The 21655-nt window shown below is 41.0% G+C and overlaps 1 protein-coding gene across 2 annotated transcripts in view; it reads right to left on the bottom strand.

Moving 5' to 3' along the window:
- Nucleotides 1-445: 445 nt before the first annotated feature.
- Nucleotides 446-21655, bottom strand: part of LOC139536251 (copine-9-like) — a 147137-nt gene continuing 125927 nt past the window's right edge. For both annotated transcript variants that reach the window (XM_071336610.1, XM_071336611.1), the window contains exons 18-20: nt 10569-10671; nt 10389-10446; nt 446-4305 (exon numbers count right to left, since the gene is read on the bottom strand). In XM_071336610.1, coding sequence (XP_071192711.1) covers nt 4031-4305; nt 10389-10446; nt 10569-10671 — 436 coding nt within the window. In that variant the 3' untranslated portion in view covers nt 446-4030. The remainder of the gene's footprint in view (nt 4306-10388; nt 10447-10568; nt 10672-21655) is intronic.

The raw sequence follows: 21655 nt of genomic DNA on the forward strand, positions 1-21655 counted from the left end.
GGGCAAAACTCAATATTAAGGTGTTCCTAATGTTTTGTCCACTCATTGTACAGTCTATGGTCAGCATGCACACTAATATACAAAAACATTTTAAATGCTTGAAAGTGTTGGTCAATGTATGACCAGTAATGTCATTAATATATAACACCTATAAATGTGTTAATGTAACTAGATATGGTGTATTTTCGTCCATATTAAAGTCTCAGTATTACTAATTCACTGCGAGGGCTTTCTCTAAATTTCACAGATGACCATGTAGGCCAATTGGGCATAGAAGTAATAGTTACAGACTACAGTAAGGGCAGACATCCACCATGCACAATAATAATGAATATGAGGATTTCTTTGGGGAAGTGAGATGCACTATCCAGGTCACTGACTTTCCTTAAAACAGGATTTTGTTCATTCATAGAACAAACATAATCTACCAACTTTTATACTGAGATGAGTCTTAATAATATATCTTTATTTGATTTCTAAGCAAAAGATATATAAAACAAATGTACAAACTTACAAATAGTTTTTGACCAACACAAATGGACATGGAATGACATTGATATACATTTACAGAGTCATTTAAGAAAGAAAATCCAGAGGAAGACTGATCACATAATATTCTGTACAGGAACTCAGATATATTTACATTAGTTATACTTATAAGCAAAAGCTACTCTGAACACAAAGTCAGACAGTCATGCCTTATGCTAAAATGTTCAACAGGTGATGTGAATTGAGGTTTACTTTGACTTTATAACACTGTTACACACATGCACTAAAAACATTGTCTATTAGAAATCCATCTACTATTTAAATGTTCTATTATATTTTGAGGTTATTATATTGGCAGTTCTTGTATACTATACAGTGTACAACAAAGAACATTGACAAAATTCAATACACAATCCAGTCTCGTACAAAACCAACCAAGCACAGAACACTCGCCAAATAGGAATGTTTTAGTCCATTTCAAATGTGAAGAACAGTTATTTTTGACGACCACAACCATCAGCAGTGTGTCGTTTAATCAGGTTAGCATGCAAAATAATGCAATTATGACTTCATTGAATCATATAAAAATAGAATCCTCCCTACACACACAACGTGGGATTATGACAGATTTAAGGCCACATATCCATATCTCTTCCTAAGTCCTAAGACAACCCTTCATACTACTGTCCATGTTATTCTATAGCCAGTGCTTGACTTGGACTGAAATAGGTTCCGGTACTCAGCCCCACAATACTTTTTAGCTAATGTTTTATAAGAGTAACAGGAGCTCAAGCAGTAGAACATTTGAGGTGAGCTGTTGTTCAAGTCCAGCACTGGTATTATCTCTAGTTGACTTGCTGTCACAATGCCACAAATGCTTGATCGTTTCCCCTAATGGTTTCTCTCTTCCCAGGGTATCTAAGGGCCACCCCACAATCTTTCCAATATATGGTTAGGTCCAAGCACTCTCCTTAATGTGAAAATGGAACGGTGACATTAACAAACTATTGTTATGCAATTTACTAACAGAGAAATACATTTTTTGCAAGAGAAGCCATGTCCGTTGTTGGCACGTTCAAAAATGTTATGGCTATCTTTTTACTAGTAGTAAACTACCACTATGTAGGAGAGAGTGAATGAATGGAGAGATGGGAAGAAAGGTGTGTGTGTGCAGTGTATGAGAGAGAGTGAGTTAGAGAGAGTGAGAGAGAGTGAAAGAGAGAGAGAGAGAGAGAGAGAGAGAGAGAGAGAGAGAGAGAGAGAGAGAGAGAGAGAGAGAGAGAGAAAAAGAGAGAGAGAAAAAAAGAGAGAGAGAATGAGAGAGAGTGAGAGAGAGAAAAAGAGAGAGAGAGAGAGAAAGAGAGAAATCAAACAAATCCCAATAGAGGCTTGAATGCAAAACAAAAACTTTGTTTGAAGGATCCCTTCTAGCCAGGCATTTCTCAAAGAACAAAGGCATAATAAAAAGACTAGTACAAAAAAGAATGCATTACATGCATTGTAAACAAACTAGTGTAGAGCATATGAGCCCAGCCAAAACAACAATGAAAATATAGACCCATATCTCAGAAACCAGAGCTGTGGCGGAAAGAAATCATGCATACATTTGCTATGTAAAGCAGCCATTTCCAACTCCCTCAAAACAGGCTGTGGCGAGGGACCACACTTTTGAGAAGAACTTATGCTGAGGCCCCTTCTCTTTCTCTTCTCTCTCCAGAAAAAATGGATGGACATGGTGACCGTGAAGCGTTGATGCGTTCTTTGCTACATCTAAGCACTTTTGTTCAGCGAGCGCATGCCGAGTCTTTCTCAATCTAAACAGGAGCACGCTCCACAGATTTTGAAAGATGGAGCAGGTTTTGCCACCATTGACCGACCACTTCATAAATTAATCATTTTTAATCACCGTGCAGCCGGTGCTAGGAAAAGTTTCAATTTGGAAGGAAGAAATCAAGGACAAGTTTTAAAATAGCTGACTCGGTACTGTACTAATATAATAATAATAATTTGGTGGGTGCTTATTATTGTTCTATATTATACATGTGACTTAGACGCATGTGTGAATTGGAAATGTGCTTTTTGCATATTCCAACTCCCCCTGAGACACCTTCGGAGAGTGGGGTATATTCAGACCGATGTTTGGGACAGAAATGACCTGTGCAGGGACGTCAGACAACCAGTTGTATGGTGGTTGAAAAGAAACGGAGGTGGGAGTATTTCAAGCTATGCTCCATCTCAAGCCGATTTCAATTTACGACCCTTCATTTTGAAGATGAAGGCTTTTCTCTGAACAGAAGTAAGCAATTGCCAGCTAGCAGGCCCTTATGGCCAAAGTTATTTCAATATTTACACATTCTGTCTCTAAATGTATTTTCTGATCTGAAATATAACGCTTTTCATAGGACATCCTAATTAACATATACATTTCAACACGTGGAATATATCAGGAATATATTTTTTCAAGAAGTAACATTCAACTACCTATATACATATAGTGTGGACTGGCATAGCACAATATATTCCCTATTCAATCAACCCCTGGACAAGACGAACCAGTCCTTGCAAAAAGAATGTTGTAAAGATATATAAACACAATGACTCCAGTTGCTGAGGCTGAGACCACAACTGTCCAGATGCCATATTGTTTCTGTCTCCCTCGTTTTGAGAAACTCAACCAAAAGCCTCCAGAAATGCCCTGAGAAGACACCAAACATGAAGATACTTTGTGTCTTTCACTTGTTTTGGATATTAACTGACTTTCTGCAATGTTTATAGTGTCATTATACACATGAAAAATATACATTAGTCAAAGTAGAATACTACCATGGCAACCCAAGCGGCCAGTTTGTTGCTGTTTCTGTTTCGGACCACAAGAAGACGCAGGGATGAAACACTCATTGCATGCAGAACTAGAGAGGTATAGGAAAAAAAGGTGAACATCGATCTCTCTTTATGTCCGTCGAAAAGTCCACAAACTCTTGGTTTTTCTGACGTTTAACTGCGACCGATCCCTGAACCCTTAAATAAGAAATAAGCTAAGGGTTAGGTAAGGGGCTGGCGACCGCGGAGGCAGTTCCAACAGTTCTCACTCCAAAGGTCACGCTGCATTTGACCCCCGTTGACCCCCGCTGTAGTCGTTACATCACAGCAGGGGGGCTGTGTCCGCCAGGCAGGACATCGCTACGGCAGTGAGATAAAAGAAGAATCAGGAAAATAGTTGACTTCAACATGGAAGGAGCGATAGTGAAAAAGCTTTCAGTGCTGTTGCAGTCTACCCCTCTGACTAGGACAGCAACTGTGTGTGTGTGTGTGTGTGTGTGTGTGTGTGTGTGTGTGTGTGTGTGTGTGTGTGTGTGTGTGTGTGTGTGTGTGTGTGTGTGTGTGTGTGTGTGTGTGTGTGTGTGTGTTCATGTGCACACCAACTGCTTCAGTGTGTCTCTTCAGGTATTCGCTGCAACTGAAAATGGTCCAAACCATGGCCCTATGGCCCTAGACCTAAGACCCCCCCGACCTCTGACCCCACCCCACCCAAACCCCGCTTTCAGATGCACAGGTTGTTGAGTCCTAGAGGGGCGGTAGTGGTGGTGGAGGAGGTGGGGAGGGCAGGCTGGGGCTCGATGTCTCTCGTTTTCATGAAACCCAGCAGCTGCTCGGGGATCTCTGCCAACACGTCCTTGGCCAGCCGTGCCATGCTCAGCACCTGGTTGCCCTGGCGGTCGATGTAGTCCCGGAACGGCACAAACTGAACTATATCTCGCTCAGCAATGCGCCCCTTAGAGGACACTCTGACCTCATCACCGTCCAGTTCCTCCATCGCTACAGAGCAGAGAGAGAGACAGAGAGTGTCAGAAACAGAGAGAGAGAGAGACAGAGAGAGAGAGCGTCAGAAACACAGAGAGAGAGAGAGAGAGAGAGACAGAAACAGAGAAAGAGTGTATCAGAGAGAGTCAGAGTCAGACAGAGAGATAGAGAGAGAGAGAGAGAGAGAGAGAGAGAGAGAGAGAGAGAGAGAGAGAGAGAGAGAGAAAGAAAGAAAGAAAGAAAGAAAGAAAGAAAGAAAGAGAGAGAGAGAGACATACAGAGTCAGAGAGAGGCAGAGGTAGAGACAGATAGTCAGAGTCAGAAACAGAGCGAGAGAGACAGAGAGGGTCAGAGACAGAGAGGGTCAGAGACAGAGAGAGTCCGAGAAAGACAGACAGTCAGAGAGAGGCAGAGGCAGAGAGAGGCAGAGGCAGAGAGAGACAGAGACAGATAGTCAGAGTCAGAGAGAGAGAGTCAGACAGAGAATCAGAGACAGAGAGTCAGAGTTAGAGACAGAGACAGAGGTAGAGAAATGGGACAGCAGTAGGAAGAGAGATGGAGTCAGAGTTAGAGACAGAGGTAGAGTCAGACAGAGATAACGGCACATAGCTCCATTGTTAGACAGAATGTTATAGGTTCTTTTAATGTGTGCTGGATTTGTGGTAAATATGGCACCATAGGCCACTTTGTTTGCCAAAAGCTCAACTAATAAAACAATATTGGGGTAAAGACATAATCCTCTACAAAAACCCCCCAAAAAACATATTTAAATAAAAAATATCCTCAAACTTCAAACTAACATTATTAGGACTGATTTTAAAGCTCCAATGTATACTTTTTTATTACATGCTTTTAGAATCATCACTGCATGTCTAATAAATCACTGTGTGTGTTTATTTAATGAAAATAACTCCAAAATATATTTTGGATAATTTATTTCCCTGAACCTCCTTTTGCCCTTGAAATGCTCAGTCTGACCGTGTGGGCATTAGGAAACAAATTTGAAGATACACAACCCTGATTGGCTGTTAGGTTGGTCTAGAGCCCACCCCCTTACCCAGAATAACTGTCATTGGTTTATTACAATCAGATCAGATTATGACATCATGATCTGGGCAAAAAAACTCCATCCCACCTGAACAGGCTCTATCCCAATTTCATAGTATTATGGGCATATATTTCAATTTTTTTTTTACACAGTGTTATGGAAATATATTTATTTCATATTTTAAACAGGACAATCGTGTTTTTAACTGCTCTACCCCTTTAATAATAATCTACAGCATCTATATTAGGAAGTCTTGTCTGAGAACGTACAACTTCCTAATATGGATGCCGTACATTTTCTAATAGTCTAAACCCCTATAACACCACCGCCACCTTACCGGCCACCCTAGAGCCACCTCAGTTTGCATACCACCCCAACAGGTCCACAGATGACGCTATCGCCATCACACTGCCCTATCCCATCTGGACAAAAGGAATACCTATGAAAGAATGCTGTTCATTAACTACAGCTCAGCATTCAACACCATAGTACCCTCCAAACTCACCATCAAGCTGGAGGCCCTGGGGTCTCAACCCCTGTGCAACTGGGTCCTGGACTTAGCCTACAGGGAGGAGGTGAGGGCACACGGAGTGTGGTGTCAGGAAAACAACCTCTCACTCAACGTCAACAAGAAAAAGGAGATGATCGTGGACTTCAGAGGGAGCACCCCCCTATCCACATCGAAGGGATAGCAGTGGAGAAGGTGGAAAGTTTTAAGTTCCTCGGCGTACACATCACAGACAAACTGAAATGGTCCACCCACACAGCCAGTGTGGTGAAGAAGGCGAAACAGCACCTCTTCAACCTCAGGAGGCTGAAGAAATTTGGCTTGTCACCCAAAACCCTGACAAACTTTTACAGATGCACAATCGAGAGCATCCTGGTACGGCAACTGTACCACCCTCAACCGCAAGGCTCTCCAGAGGGTGATCATCAAGGACAACAACCACCCGAGCTACTGCCTGTTCACACCTCAATCATCCAGAAGGCGTTGTCAATACAGGTGCATCAAAGCTGGGACCGAGAGATTGAAAAACAGCTTTTATCTCAAGGCCATCAGACTGCTAAACAGCAATCACTAACTTAGAGAGGCTGCTGCCCACATTGAGACCCAATCACTGGACACTTTAATAAATGGATCACACGTCACTTTAAATAATACCACTTAAAATAATGGCACTTTAAAAATGTTTACATATCTTACATTACTCATATCACATGTACTATATACTGTATTTTACACCATCTACTGCACCTTGCCTATGCCGCTCGGCCATCGCTCATCCATATACTTATATGTACATATTCTCATTCACCCCTTGTGTGTTTTAGGTAGTTGTTGGGGAATTGTTAGCTATTACTACACTGACGGAACTAGAAGCACAAGCATTTCGCTACACTCGCATTAACATCTGCTAACCATGTGCATGTGACCAATAAAATTTGATTTGAACTCAACTCTGGACCTCAAAGCCAGTTCCACTGCATTTTTTCATTGTCCCCTCTAATAAGGGACTGATTTAGACCTGGGACACCAGGTGTGTGCAATTAATTATCAGGTAGAACACAAAACCAGCAGGCTCCGGACCTTGTAGGGTCAGAGTTGAATAACCTTGGACTACACCATGGATACTGAAATCTGTTTTGGTATTGAGGAATGGGAATGGGCTGGAGACCTATCCAGTGCTTTAACCCATCAGTGGTCATGAAGGAAAGGGAGCCAGTTATACCTATTGGGACAAGATCATGCGGCCTGTTTGGAGAAGACTGACTGGGGATATTATAAATGGCAGTACAGAGATGACAGATGGCTGTAGGCAGGGTATAGCAGTGCAGAGGAAGAGAGAGGGGGTGAAGGGACAGCAGGAGGGCAGGGAAGGGGGCCAGGTGCCTTGGGTAAACCCGGGCATGTGGGGGGCATCCCCTGAGTCACAGGGACTTATACAGAGCCTCCTGCTCCCTTGAATGTCACACACGCACACACACACAGACAGAGGGGTGCATACACACATGCACTCTCACACACTCTCCGCCTTCTGTTCCCTATGAATGTCACACACGACACACACACAAACACACACATACATGCACACACTCTCACATACTCGGACACATCTTCTGTTGTCCATGAATTTCCTACCCATGCATGTGTGTGTATGTGTGTGTATGTGTGTGTATGTACACCTACAGGCACAGGGGTGCTTAATACACACTGATGATGCACACACGTTCACCGCACGCACATACACACACAAACACCCTCAGACACACACACGTACAGACACACACACAAACACCCACAGAAAAACGGCTTCATCAAAACATGTGGGGGATTTGGAGAGAGGAATGGCGTGATGGAAAGATTTACAGAGAAAGAGAGCGTAAGAGAGGGGATGATGGTAATAGCAGAAGAGAGAGGAGAGAAGATGGTGCTTAAAGGTCCAATGCAGCCGTTTTTATCTCAAAATACAATCATTTCTGTGTAACAATTAATTTCATTTCTGTTTTCATTTAAAATAGACAAAAATAAATAGCTTCGTAGCAAAGAGCATTTTCTCAAGCAATAATTTAGCTTGGACTGTCTGGGAATGTTCTGAGTTGGGAGGGGAAAACTGAAAACTAGCTGTTATTGGCAGCTAGGTGTGGAACTCTCTTTCTTATTGGTCAATTAGCTAATTTACCGTCTTGTGATGTCAACAGTCAGGCCAAAACTCCATCTCACCAAAACAGGCTGAAATTTCCGGCAGTCTTTTCAAACAGCTCTTATACTAAAATGTATTATCATCATCATTATCATCATATTCACAATTTCACAGTATTATTCCAACCTTATAGCGTGGAAATATATATAAAAGACAGAGAATCATGTTTTTGACTGCACTGGGCCTTTAAGAGTCGCATTCAAGTGTGTGTGTGTGTGTGTGTGTGTGTGTGTGTGTGTGTGTGTGTGTGTGTGTGTGTGTGTGTGTGTGTGTGTGTGTGTGTGTGTGTGTGTGTGCGTGCGTGCGTGACCGTTTGTTTGCATAGGCTCCCTGTGGAGAGAGAGTTCCCCAGCTTCCTTCTGACTGAGCTAAAGGAGGATATGAAAGTGTAGATGAATCAAATACCCCTCTTCCTATAGAACATTTAAAGTTAAAGTTATGAAGATTCTCCATCCACCACACACTCTGGAGCAAGCAGTCAACCCACCACACACTCTGGAGCAAGCAGTCAACCCACCACACACTCTGGAGCAAGCAGTCAACCCACCACACACTCTGGAGCAAGCAGTCAACCCACCACACACTCTGGAGCAAGCAGTCAACCCACCACACACTCTGGAGCAAGCAGTCAACACAACACAACTCTTTCTCACTTTGCGAGGAAGACACAGGCTTAATTTCAAATTGCACCCTATTCACTATTTAGTCCACTCCTTTTGACCACAGGCATAAGGGAGGCATCCACAATCCCGTTCCTTGGAGTGCCATTTCAGGATTTCCCTTGGCCAGGCCATTGTGCACTTGCTGCATTGTCATCATTACCCAGGGATAATGATAAAATAATTGATATGCTTAAAGATAATGATTAAATAATTCCACCCTGAAACCTAACTATTAGGGATTATAGTTTATGTAGCAGGTATAAGGAATAATTAAAGTATTAAACGTAAGTCCAACTAGGTTCAAAAGAGACCTGTAAGGGAGAGAAATGTGTGTGTATGTGTGTGCCTAAGAAAATACAGAGAACAATTAAACTGTGTTTGACCCGACCTGGCTAGAACTCTGAGAAACTTATGATAGGACAGGGAGTACTTCTCAAGGTTTCCCTAATCTCGGGGGAATGGAACTGTCGGCTGGGTAGTGATACACAGTGGTGAGAACTCTGGAGAAGGATACAACTCACCTACTGTTCGTGTGTATGTATGTACGTAGGATATCTACTGTTTGTATGGAAGTATGTGCGTAAGTAAGGAGCAAGGTATAAAATGGATGTCTTTGTATAATGGACTTCAGAGTGCTCTCGTGAATAAACATTTTGACTATTGTAAGCTGGGACTCTTGTCTGTTTCATTCAACCAGAATCTTACAAACTCTGGGTTGCAGACTGAGTAGATTAATTGAAGTTTATGAACATTGATAACGAAATTCCCATAACAGATAAAAATGAGCATGGTAGGTAGAGAAGGATATTACCCCAACAGAATTATCTCCTGCTGCATATTACTGTTAGCAAAACAAAATGGTACCACGAGTAAACAATGTGAGTGAATGGATTGTTTACATTGTAATATTATTCTGCTCTGCCATTAGCCTTCTGAGCTAAAGCCAGGTGACCCAGGTAACAGAGCCAAAGGCTGACCCATCGGGTGTGTGTTCATTAGGCACCATACGGAAGAAATGGACTGAAACAGGGAGGGACGTCATGGACATTGCTCATTTCGTGTTCGATTGCAAGACATTTTAAAACGTTTTCCATGGCCTGCCCTACTGAATACGATCCAGGAGTCACTCACTCTGAGTTCCCCTCCACTGAGAGACATGACACAGGAGTCACGACCTGTTACCAATGAGGCTAATGCAATGCTAATGATTCTTTGGGATGGGGAGAAGGAATGAACACTCCCCTCTTCCTGGACAGCTACTAATAACGTTAGTTTTACTCCGCCCAGTGCACCTTGGGCGTGCAGGCTTTTGTTCCAACCCTACTATAAGACTCATGCTGCTCGTCAGGATCCGCTCAAGTGTGTTAGAAGAGTGTAACAGGTCCAGAGCAAAAGCCCAGCTCTGCAGGAGGAGGGATGGGCATCCTCGCTGTAGCGCCAAGGCAGGGGGAGAGCGAGGAGGGGATTCACCAGTTCCTAAAACCTTTGGGAAGGAGATTGCAGTAAGTGTTGTTTTGTCACCTACCCTGCTGATCGTTAGTGCACTTCACAGGCTGTGAAGCCTCTGATCAGAAGCTGTGAACTTTAAAAGGCTTGAATGGCTTTTTTGACAGTGGAGCTAGCTAGCTACTTTGGGTGTGCGCACACACACATGCCGGATGCACATGCGCACACACACACACTTACCGTCAAACTCAGCAGGGCCTACTCCCACTATGATGATAGACATGGGCAGCGCGGCAGCCTGTGAGAAAGGGGATAACACACAAAGGTGATGTGTGAGGTATATGTGCCGATAACACACACACATACGTATATACACACGTATATGTGCCGATAACACACACACATACGATAAGCACTCACATTGACCACAGCCTCCTTGGTCTGCACCATGTCTGAGATGACTCCGTCTGTGATCATCAACAGCACAAAGTACTGGGATCCGTCTGTCACATCCTCAGCACACCTGCATAGAGCAACACACCACAGGTTGAAACCTCAGCTTCTGTGTATACTGTATGTGTATATGAGTAGGTGTAGTTGTGTGTGCGTGTGTGCGTGCGTGCGTGCGTGCGTGCGTGCGTGCGTGCATGTATGTGTGTGTGTGTGTGTGTGTGTGTGTGTGTGTGTGTGTGTGTGTGTGTGTGTGTGTGTGTGTGTGTGTGTGTGTGTGTGTGTGTGTGTGTGTGCATGCGTGTGTATGTATATGATGTGTGTGTGTGTGTAAGAGAGAGACTTTCTTCTGTCTTCTGGTTTTCTGTAGTAATATAGCATTACACAACTATTTGAGTACCGTTACACTAAACTGAGCTCCATTGTCAGACATTATGTTGTCTAGACCTACACATTCTCACATCAGAATTAGACGTTCATCCATGTTTCTCAAAAGTCCGATTTCGAAGTTGTTCCAATCGTCCAATTTCAAAGTGTTTAAGGTTAAGTTTAGGCATAAACTTAGCATTTTTAAGGTTGGTTTTAAGTTTAGGCATTACATCTGAATTCTTAAGGTAAGGGCATTAACTCTGAATGGTTAAGGTAAGGGTTAAGGTTTGGGATAGGCTTAAAACAAAAATGTCAAAAACAACTTTCTAAGTGACAGAAATGTTGTCTTGTGTCACGCCCTGACCGTAGATTGTTTTGTATGTTTCTATTTTTAGTTTGGTCAGGGTGTGATGTAGGTGGGTATTCTATGTCTGGGTATTCTATGTTGTAGGTCTAGGTTTTCTGTTTCTGTGTGTTTGGCCTGGTGTGGTTCCCAATCAGAGGCAGCTGTCTATCGTTATCTCTGATTGGGAGCCATATTTAGGTAGCCTGTTTTCCCACTTTTGTTTGTGGGTGGTTGTTTCCTGTTTAGTGTTTTGTTTCACCTTTCAGGACTGTTCGTTTGTCAAGTGTTTTCGTATTTTATAATAAGGGATCTTACACATGGGAGGAGATTCTGGCTGGAAGGGATCACCTTCCATGGGAACAGGTGGAGGCAGCCAGGAGAGCGGAGGCAGCAGGAGAAAGGAACCGGCGGTATGAGGGAACACGGTTGGCAAGGAAACCCGAGAGGCAGCCCCAGAACTTTTTTGGGGGGTGGCACACGGGGAGATTGGCAGGTCAGGTAGAAGACCTGAGCTAACTCCCCGTGCTTACCGTGGTGAGCGTCGTACTGGTCAGGCACCGTGCTATGCGGTGGAGCGCACAGTGTCTCCAGTACGTGTTCATAGCCCGGTACGTTACATCGCAGCTCCTCGCATCTGCCGGGCAAGAGTGGGCATCGAGCCAGGAAGGAGTGTGCCAGCCCTGCTCTCCAGGCCTCTAGTGCGTCTCCTCGGCCCGGGTTATCCTGCGCCAGCTCTGCACACTGTGTCTCCAGTACGTCTGCACAGCCCAGTGCGTCCTGTGCCTGCGCCCCGCACGTGCAGGGCCAAAGTCACCATACAGCCAGGACGGGTTGTGCAGGCTCTTTGCTCGAGACCTCCAGTGTGCCTCCACGGCCCAGTGTATCCGGTGCCTCGGCCAAGGACAAGGCCTCCTGCATGCCTCCCCAGCCTGGTGAGTCATGTGCCTGTGCTAAACTCTAACCCTCCTGCATGTCTCCCCAGCCTGGTGAGTCCTGTGCCTTCTCCCAGAACAAAGCCTCCTGTGATAATCCATGGCAAGAAGCCTCCAGTGATGATCCATGGCAAGAAGCCTCCAGTGATGGTCCATGGCAAGAAGCCTCCAGTGATGGTCCATGGCACGAAGCCTCCAGTGATGATCCATGGCACGAAGCCTCCAGTGATGATCCATGGCACGAAGCCTCCAGTGATGATCCATGGCAAGAAGCCTCCAGTGATGATCCATGGCACGAAGCCTCCAGTGATAATCCATGGCAAGAAGCCTCCAGTGATAATCCATGGCACGAAGCCTCCAGTGATGATCCATGGCACGAAGCCTCCAGTGATGATCCATGGCACGAAGCCTCCAGTGATGATCCATGGCACGAAACCTCCAGTGATGATCCATGGCAAGAAGCCTCCAGCGACGCCCTCTAGTCCGGAGCCTCCAGCGTCGCCCTCTAGTCCGGAGCCTCCAGCGACGCCCTCTAGTCCGGAGCCTCCAGCGACGGGCTTCAGTCCGGAGCAGCCAGAGTCTCCCTCCTGTCCGGAGCAGCCAGAGTCTCCCTCCTGTCCGGAGCAGCCAGAGTCTCCCTCCTGTCCGGAGCAGCCAGAGTCTCCCTCCTGTCCGGAGCAGCCAGAGTCTCCCTCCTGTCCGGAGCAGCCAGAGTCTCCCTCCTGTCCGGAGCAGCCAGAGTCTCCCTCCTGTCCGGAGCAGCCAGAGTCTCCCTCCTGTCCGGAGCAGCCAGAGTCTCCCTCCTGTCCGGAGCAGCCAGAGTCTCCCTCCTGTCCGGAGCAGCCAGAGTCTCCCACCTGTCCGGAGCAGCCAGAGTCTCCCTCCTGTCCGGGGACCGCTACGAGGGTCCCCGGTCCGGTGTCGGCGGTAAGGGTCCACGTCCCGCACCAGAGCCGCCACCGCGGTGAAATGCCCACCCAGACCCTCCCCTATTGGTTCAGGTTTTGCGGCCGGAGTCCGCACCTTTGGTGGGGGGGTACTGTCACGCCCTGACCGTAGATTGTTTTGTATGTTTCTATTTTTAGTTTGGTCAGGGTGTGATGTGGGTGGGTATTCTATGTCTGGGTATTCTATGTTGTAGGTCTATGTTTTCTGTTTCTGTGTGTTTGGCCTGGTGTGGTTCCCAATCAGAGGCAGCTGTTTATCGTTGTCTCTGATTGGGAGCCATATTTAGGTAGCCTGTTTTCCCACTTTTGTTTGTGGGTGGTTGTTTCCTGTTTAGTGTTTTGTTTCACCTTTCAGGACTGTTCGTTTGTCGTTTTTGTTGTTTGTCAAGTGTTTTCGTATTTTATTTAAAAAATATGACCACTTACCACGCTGCACCTTGGTCCTCCTCTCCTTCTCCAGACGACAATCGTTACATGTTGTCTAGATTGTTGATATAGAAGTGTTGTGTTTTGTCGAATGTTCACATACTGTAAAACCTCAATCTCAAATAGCTGTCTGTCCCTTTTAATAGCCGGGCATCAGCACAGATTTCAGCAAATAAACGTATATTTCAAATAAACGGCAGGTCTAAATAAATTGATTAAGAGTGATCAGTGAGCACCATAAAGAAGATAAAGAGGAGCAACATCATTATATGAGACAGCAGTCTGGTTTGACATGGTCAAACATTGAATACTGAAGTCTATGTGCTGTGATATCGATGCAACTACATGGATACAATGCGCAATAGAGTATCACAGTATGATTCATAATACCCATAAAACCTAGCTGTCAAACAGGGAAATGGTTCCAATTGTTTTTGCACCACTTTAGAAACACTTAAAATAAGGGCTGTATTTCGTGTAAGCTTACCCTGGCATGACGTTTTGATAACCGTGTAAATCTCTCCAGGACAAGGTGACTTTTATCAATATATTAGCCTGTATTTACCCCCTAAAATGAAAAGCTAATTAGCTGCTAATGTGGCTATCATAAAGAACTACAAATGCCCTGATGATCTGGATGAGATAAGGTAAGAATCTCTGGATTAACTATCTAATGTTAGCTTAATGTAGTAATGAATAAATTGGCTACAATTCTTTACATTTACAATTGTGTTAACTGTCTTGTGCAAGTTTAACATTGACACCATACTTGTTAGCAAAGGTGTCAGCTAGAAATGAGTTTGCAGGGATTTGTAGTTTTGCATGTCTACTTTAATGCTAAGTAGCATTTTTGAATCAGAGTAAATAGAGATGAATATATAGGCAAAAGTCGCCTTGTCCGGGCTTCCCGAGTGGCGCAGCGTTCTAAGGCACTGCATCGCAGTGTTGCAGTGTCACTACAACCTCTTGGCTCATCACACTCCTGCGCCTCCTTGTGGTTGGCCGGGCGCCTGCAGGCTGACCCCGATCGTCAGTTAAACAGTGTTTCCTCCGACACATTGGTACGGCTGGCTTCCGGGTTAAGCGAGCGGGTTTTAAGAAGTGCGGTTTGACGGGTCATGTTCCGGAGGACCCATGACTCGACCTTCGCCTCTTCCGAGCCCGTTGGTGAGTTGCAGCGATGAGACAAGATAGTAATCACGAAATTGGGGAGAAAAGGGGGTAAAAATGACAATAAATAAATAAATAAATAATAAGTCACCTTGTCCGAGAGAGTTGCATGGTTATCAAAATGTCACGCCAGGGTAAGCCTACAGAAAACACAGCCCTTAATTTTAAGTGTTTCTAAAATCCCCAATGGAAAAAATAATTGATGGAAAAACGATTGGAACCATTTCCTTGTTTGATCGCTAGATGTTATGGCTATTATGACACCTCCACCATGGGGCTCTATGAGTGGGAGAATGGAGCTGAAGTTCAAAATCAGCGGGTGCATGATCGCAAGCCTACTGTAGTATTTACAAGTCTGATCTGTGATGGATTTGTTATTATGTTTATAATGGTCACAATAAATAGTGTCGTAGTCTTTTCAACAATTGATTAGGAAAAAGCTGTGTGCATTAAGGAAACAGACACGTGGCTCAAATAGAAGGCTGTCTCTAATAAGCGCTGGTTATGTTCAGTGATGGAAGCAAATAAAGGCCCGGCCTGTTAATTGATGTTTTACAGTAGAAGTGTTGCATTGTCCAGACTGTTCTTATAGAAGTGTTGCATTGTCCAGACTGTTCTTATAGAAGTGTTGCATTGTCCAGACTGTTGTTATAGAAGTGTTACGTTGTCCAGACTGTTCTTATAGAAGTGTTACATTGTCCAGACTGTTCTTATAGAAGTGTTGCATTGTCCAGACTGTTGTTATAGAAGTGTTGCATTGTCCAGACTGTTGTTATAGAAGTGTTACATTGTCCAGACTGTTCTTATAGAAGTGTTACGTTGTCCAGACTGTTGTTATAGAAGTGTTGCATTGTCCAGACTGTTCTTATAGAAGTGTTACATTGTCCAGACTGTTGTTATAGAAGTGTTACGTTGTCCAGACTGTTCTTATAGAAGTGTTGCATTGTCCAGACTGTTCTTATAGAAGTGTTACATTGTCCAGACTGTTCTTATAGACGTGTTACGTTGTCCAGACTGTTCTTATAGAAGTGTTGCATTGTCCAGACTGTTCTTATAGAAGTGTTACGTTGTCCAGACTGTTGTTATAGAAGTGTTACATTGTCCAGACTGTTCTTATAGACGTGTTTATAGACGTGTTACGTTGTCCAGACTGTTCTTATAGAAGTGTTACGTTGTCCAGACTGTTCTTATAGAAGTGTTGCATTGTCCAGACTGTTCTTATAGAAGTGTTACGTTGTCCAGACTGTTCTTATAGACGTGTTACATTGTCCAGACTGTTCTTATAGAAGTGTTACGTTGTCCAGACTGTTCTTATAGACGTGTTGCATTGTCCAGACTGTTGTTATAGAAGTGTTACGTTGTCCAGACTGTTGTTATAGAAGTGTTACGTTGTCCAGACTGTTGTTATAGAAGTGTTACGTTGTCCAGACTGTTGTTATAGAAGTGTTACGTTGTCCAGACTGTTCTTATAGAAGTGTTACATTGTCCAGACTGTTGTTATAGAAGTGTTACGTTGTCCAGACTGTTGTTATAGAAGTGTTGCATTGTCCAGACTGTTCTTATAGAAGTGTTACGTTGTCCAGACTGTTGTTATAGAAGTGTTACGTTGTCCAGACTGTTCTTATAGAAGTGTTACATTGTCCAGACTGTTCTTATAGAAGTGTTACATTGTCCAGACTGTTGTTATAGAAGTGTTACGTTGTCCAGACTGTTCTTATAGAAGTGTTACATTGTCCAGACTGTTCTTATAGAAGTGTTACATTGTCCAGACTGTTGTTATAGAAGTGTTACGTTGTCCAGACTGTTCTTAATAGAAGTGTTGCATTGTCCAGACTGTTCTTATAGAAGTGTTACATTGTCCAGACTGTTGTTATAGAAGTGTTGCATTGTCCAGACTGTTCTTATAGAAGTGTTGCATTGTCCAGACTGTTCTTATAGAAGTGTTGCATTGTCCAGACTGTTCTTATAGAAGTGTTACATTGTCCAGACTGTTGTTATAGAAGTGTTACGTTGTCCAGACTGTTCTTATAGAAGTGTTACGTTGTCCAGACTGTTCTTATAGAAGTGTTACGTTGTCCAGACTGTTGTTATAGAAGTGTTACGTTGTCCAGACTGTTCACATAAACATGGCAGTTTTTGCTGAGTGTTTTTGTGTAGGTGTTTGTCAGGCAGGTAATGGTAAGAGACAGCGGGGCGGACAAAGACCCACTGGCTGCTGCCTGTCTGATTGGACAAAGACCCCCTGGCTCACTGTCTGATTGGCTCACTCTCACCGTCTGGCCGGAGGGGCATAGGAAAAGAGTGCAGCGTAAATGGAGTTGAGTACTATCACATCCTCTCTATCTCTCTGTGTCTACTTCTCTCACACTAGTGTGTGAAAGTCTCTCTCCCTCTCCAGGAAACAGTGGATAGGAGAGGTGGGTGGTGTTCGAGAACCAAAATAATTCCCTGCAGCTCTTGTTTTCAACTCCACTTGAGGTGGAATGTGGTAGTAATTACTATAGTCTCTGCTGCTGTGCTGAAATGTGGTAGTGTGGTAGTGATTACTAATCTGTGGTAGTGATTACTAATCTGTGGTAGTGATTACTATAATGTGGTAGTTATTACTATAGTGTGGTAGTTATTACTATAGTGTGGTAGTTATTACTATAGTGTGGTAGTTATTACTATAGTGTGGTATTTATTACTAACCTGTGGTAGTTATTACTAATATGTGGTATTTATTACTAATCTGTGGTAGTTATTACTAATCTGTGGTAGTAATTACTATCATGTGGTAGTTATTACTATCATGTGGTAGTTATTACTATAATGTGGTAGTTATTACTATAATGTGGTAGTTATTACTATAGTGTGGTAGTTATTACTATAATATGGTATTTATTACTATCATGTGGTAGTTATTACTATAATGTGGTAGTTATTACTGTCATGTGGTAGTTATTACTGTCATGTGGTAGTTATTACTCTCATGTGGTAGTTATTACTATAATGTGGTATTTATTACTAACCTGTGGGAGTTATTACTAACCTGTGGTATTTATTACTAATCTGTGGTAGTTATTACTATCATGTGCTAGTTATTACTAATATGTGCTAGTTATTACTATAATGTGGTAGTTATTACTATAATGTGGTAGTTATTACTATAATGTGGTAGTTATTACTATAATGTGCTAGCATTTAGTATAATGTGGTAGTTATTACTATAATGTGGTAGTTATTACTATAATGTGGTAGGTATTACTATAATGTGGTAGTTATTACTATAATGTGGTAGTTATTACTATAATGTGGTAGTTGTTACTAATCTGTGGTAGTTATTGCTATCATGTGGTAGTTATTACTATCATGTGGTAGTTATTACTATAATGTGGTAGTTATTACTATCATGTGGTAGTTATTACTATAATGTGGTAGTTATTACTATAATGTGGTAGTTATTACTATAATGTGGTAGTTAGTATAATGTGCTAGTTATTACTATCATGTGGTAATTATTACTAATCTGTGGTAGTTATTACTATCATGTGGTAGTTGTTACTAATCTGTGGTAGTTATTGCTATCATGTGGTAGTTATTACTATAATGTGGTAGTTATTACTATAATGTGGTAGTTATTACTATAATGTGGTAGTTATTACTATAATGTGGTAGTTATTACTATAATGTGCTAGTTAGTATAATGTGCTAGTTATTACTATCATGTGGTAATTATTACTAATCTGTGGTAGTTATTACTATCATGTGCTAGTTATTACTAGAGTGTGGTAGTTATTACAAATCTGTGGTAGTGATTACTATACTATGCTAGTTATTACACATCTGTGGTAGTTATTACTATCATGTGCTAGTTATTACTAATCTGTGCTAGTTATTACTATAGTGTGGTAGTTATTACTATAGTGTGGTAGTTATTACTAATCTGTGGTAGTTATTACTATCATGTGGTAGTTAGTATAATGTGGTAGTTATTACTATAATGTGGTAGTTATTACTATAATGTGGTAGTTATTACTATAATGTGGTAGTTATTACTATAGTGTGGTAGTTATTACTATAGTGTGGTAGTTATTACTATAGTGTGGTAGTTATTACTATAATGTGGTAGTTAGTATAATGTGCTAGTTATTACTATCATGTGGTAATTATTACTAATCTGTGGTAGTTATTACTATCATGTGCTAGTTATTACTAGAGTGTGGTAGTTATTACAAATCTGTGGTAGTGATTACTATACTATGCTAGTTATTACACATCTGTGGTAGTTATTACTATCATGTGCTAGTTATTACTAATCTGTGCTAGTTATTACTATAGTGTGGTAGTTATTACTATAGTGTGGTAGTTATTACTATAGTGTGGTAGTTATTACTAATCTGTGGTAGTTATTACTATCATGTGGTAGTTAGTATAATGTGGTAGTTATTACTATAATGTGCTAGTTATTACTAATATGTGCTAGTTATTACTATAATGTGGTAGTTATTACTATAATGTGGTAGTTATTACTATAATGTGGTAGTTATTACTATAATGTGGTAGTTATTACTATAATGTGGTAGTTATTACTATAGTGTGGTAGTTATTACTATAGTGTGGTAGTTATTACTATAGTGTGGTAGTTATTACTATAATGTGGTAGTTTATAGTATAAGGTGGTAGTTATTACTAATCTGTGGTAGTTATTACTATAATGTGGTAGTTATTACTATAATGTGCTAGTTATTACTATCATGTGGTAGTTATTACTATAATGTGGTAGTTATTACTATAATGTGCTAGTTATTACTATCATGTGGTAGTTATTACTATAGTGTGGTAGTTATTACTATAATGTGGTAGTTATTACTATAATGTGGTAGTTATTACTATCATGTGGTAGTTATTACTATCATGTGGTAGTTATTACTATAATGTGGTAGTTATTACTAATCTGTGGTAGTTATTACTATAATGTGGTAGTTATTACTATAATGTGGTAGTTATTACTATCATGTGGTAGTTATTACTATCATGTGGTAGTTATTACTATCATGTGGTAGTTATTACTATCATGTGGTAGTTATTACTATCATGTGGTAGTTATTACTATCATGTGGTAGTTCATATAATGTGGTAGTTATTACTATCATGTGGTAGTTATTACTATAATGTGGTAGTTATTACAATAATGTGGTAGTTTATAGTATAGTGTGGTAGTTATTACTATCATGTGGTAGTTATTACTATAATGTGGTAGTTATTACTATAATGTGGTAGTTTATAGTATAAGGTGGTAGTTATTACTATCATGTGGTAGTTATTACTATAATGTGGTAGTTCATATAATGTGGTAGTTATTACTATCATGTGGTAGTTATTACTATAATGTGGTAGTTATTACTATGTGGTAGTTTATAGTATAAGGTGGTAGTTATTACTATCATGTGGTAGTTATTACTATAATGTGGTAGTTATTACTAACCTGTGGTAGTTATTACTATAATGTGGTAGTTATTACTATAATGTGGTAGTTATTACTATAATGTGGTAGTTATTACTATAGTGTGGTAGTTATTACTATCATGTGGTAGTTATTACTATAATGTGCTAGTGATTACTATAATGTGGTAGTTTATAGTATAAGGTGGTAGTTATTACTATCATGTGGTAGTTATTACTATAATGTGGTAGTTATTACTAACCTGTGGTAGTTATTACTATAGTGTGGTAGTTATTACTATCATGTGGTAGTTATTACTATAATGTGCTAGTGATTACTATAATGTGGTAGTTTATAGTATAGTGTGGTAGTTATTACTATCATGTGGTAGTTATTACTATCATGTGGTAGTTATTACTATAATGTGGTAGTTATTACTAATCTGTGGTAGTTATTACTATAATGTGGTAGTTATTACTATAATGTGGTAGTTATTACTATCATGTGGTAGTTATTACTATCATGTGGTAGTTATTACTATCATGTGGTAGTTATTACTATCATGTGGTAGTTATTACTATCATGTGGTAGTTATTACTATCATGTGGTAGTTCATATAATGTGGTAGTTATTACTATCATGTGGTAGTTATTACTATAATGTGGTAGTTATTACAATAATGTGGTAGTTTATAGTATAGTGTGGTAGTTATTACTATCATGTGGTAGTTATTACTATAATGTGGTAGTTATTACTATAATGTGGTAGTTTATAGTATAAGGTGGTAGTTATTACTATCATGTGGTAGTTATTACTATAATGTGGTAGTTCATATAATGTGGTAGTTATTACTATCATGTGGTAGTTATTACTATAATGTGGTAGTTATTACTATGTGGTAGTTTATAGTATAAGGTGGTAGTTATTACTATCATGTGGTAGTTATTACTATAATGTGGTAGTTATTACTAACCTGTGGTAGTTATTACTATAATGTGGTAGTTATTACTATAATGTGGTAGTTATTACTATAATGTGGTAGTTATTACTATAGTGTGGTAGTTATTACTATCATGTGGTAGTTATTACTATAATGTGCTAGTGATTACTATAATGTGGTAGTTTATAGTATAAGGTGGTAGTTATTACTATCATGTGGTAGTTATTACTATAATGTGGTAGTTATTACTAACCTGTGGTAGTTATTACTATAGTGTGGTAGTTATTACTATCATGTGGTAGTTATTACTATAATGTGCTAGTGATTACTATAATGTGGTAGTTTATAGTATAGTGTGGTAGTTATTACTATCATGTGGTAGTTATTACTATAATGTGCTAGTGATTACTATAATGTGGTAGTTTATAGTATAAGGTGGTAGTTATTACTATCATGTGGTAGTTATTACTATAATGTGGTAGTTATTACTATAATGTTGTAG

This window comes from Salvelinus alpinus, chromosome 12 (assembly GCF_045679555.1).
Source record: "Salvelinus alpinus chromosome 12, SLU_Salpinus.1, whole genome shotgun sequence".
NCBI classification, from domain to species: Eukaryota; Metazoa; Chordata; class Actinopteri; order Salmoniformes; family Salmonidae; genus Salvelinus; species Salvelinus alpinus.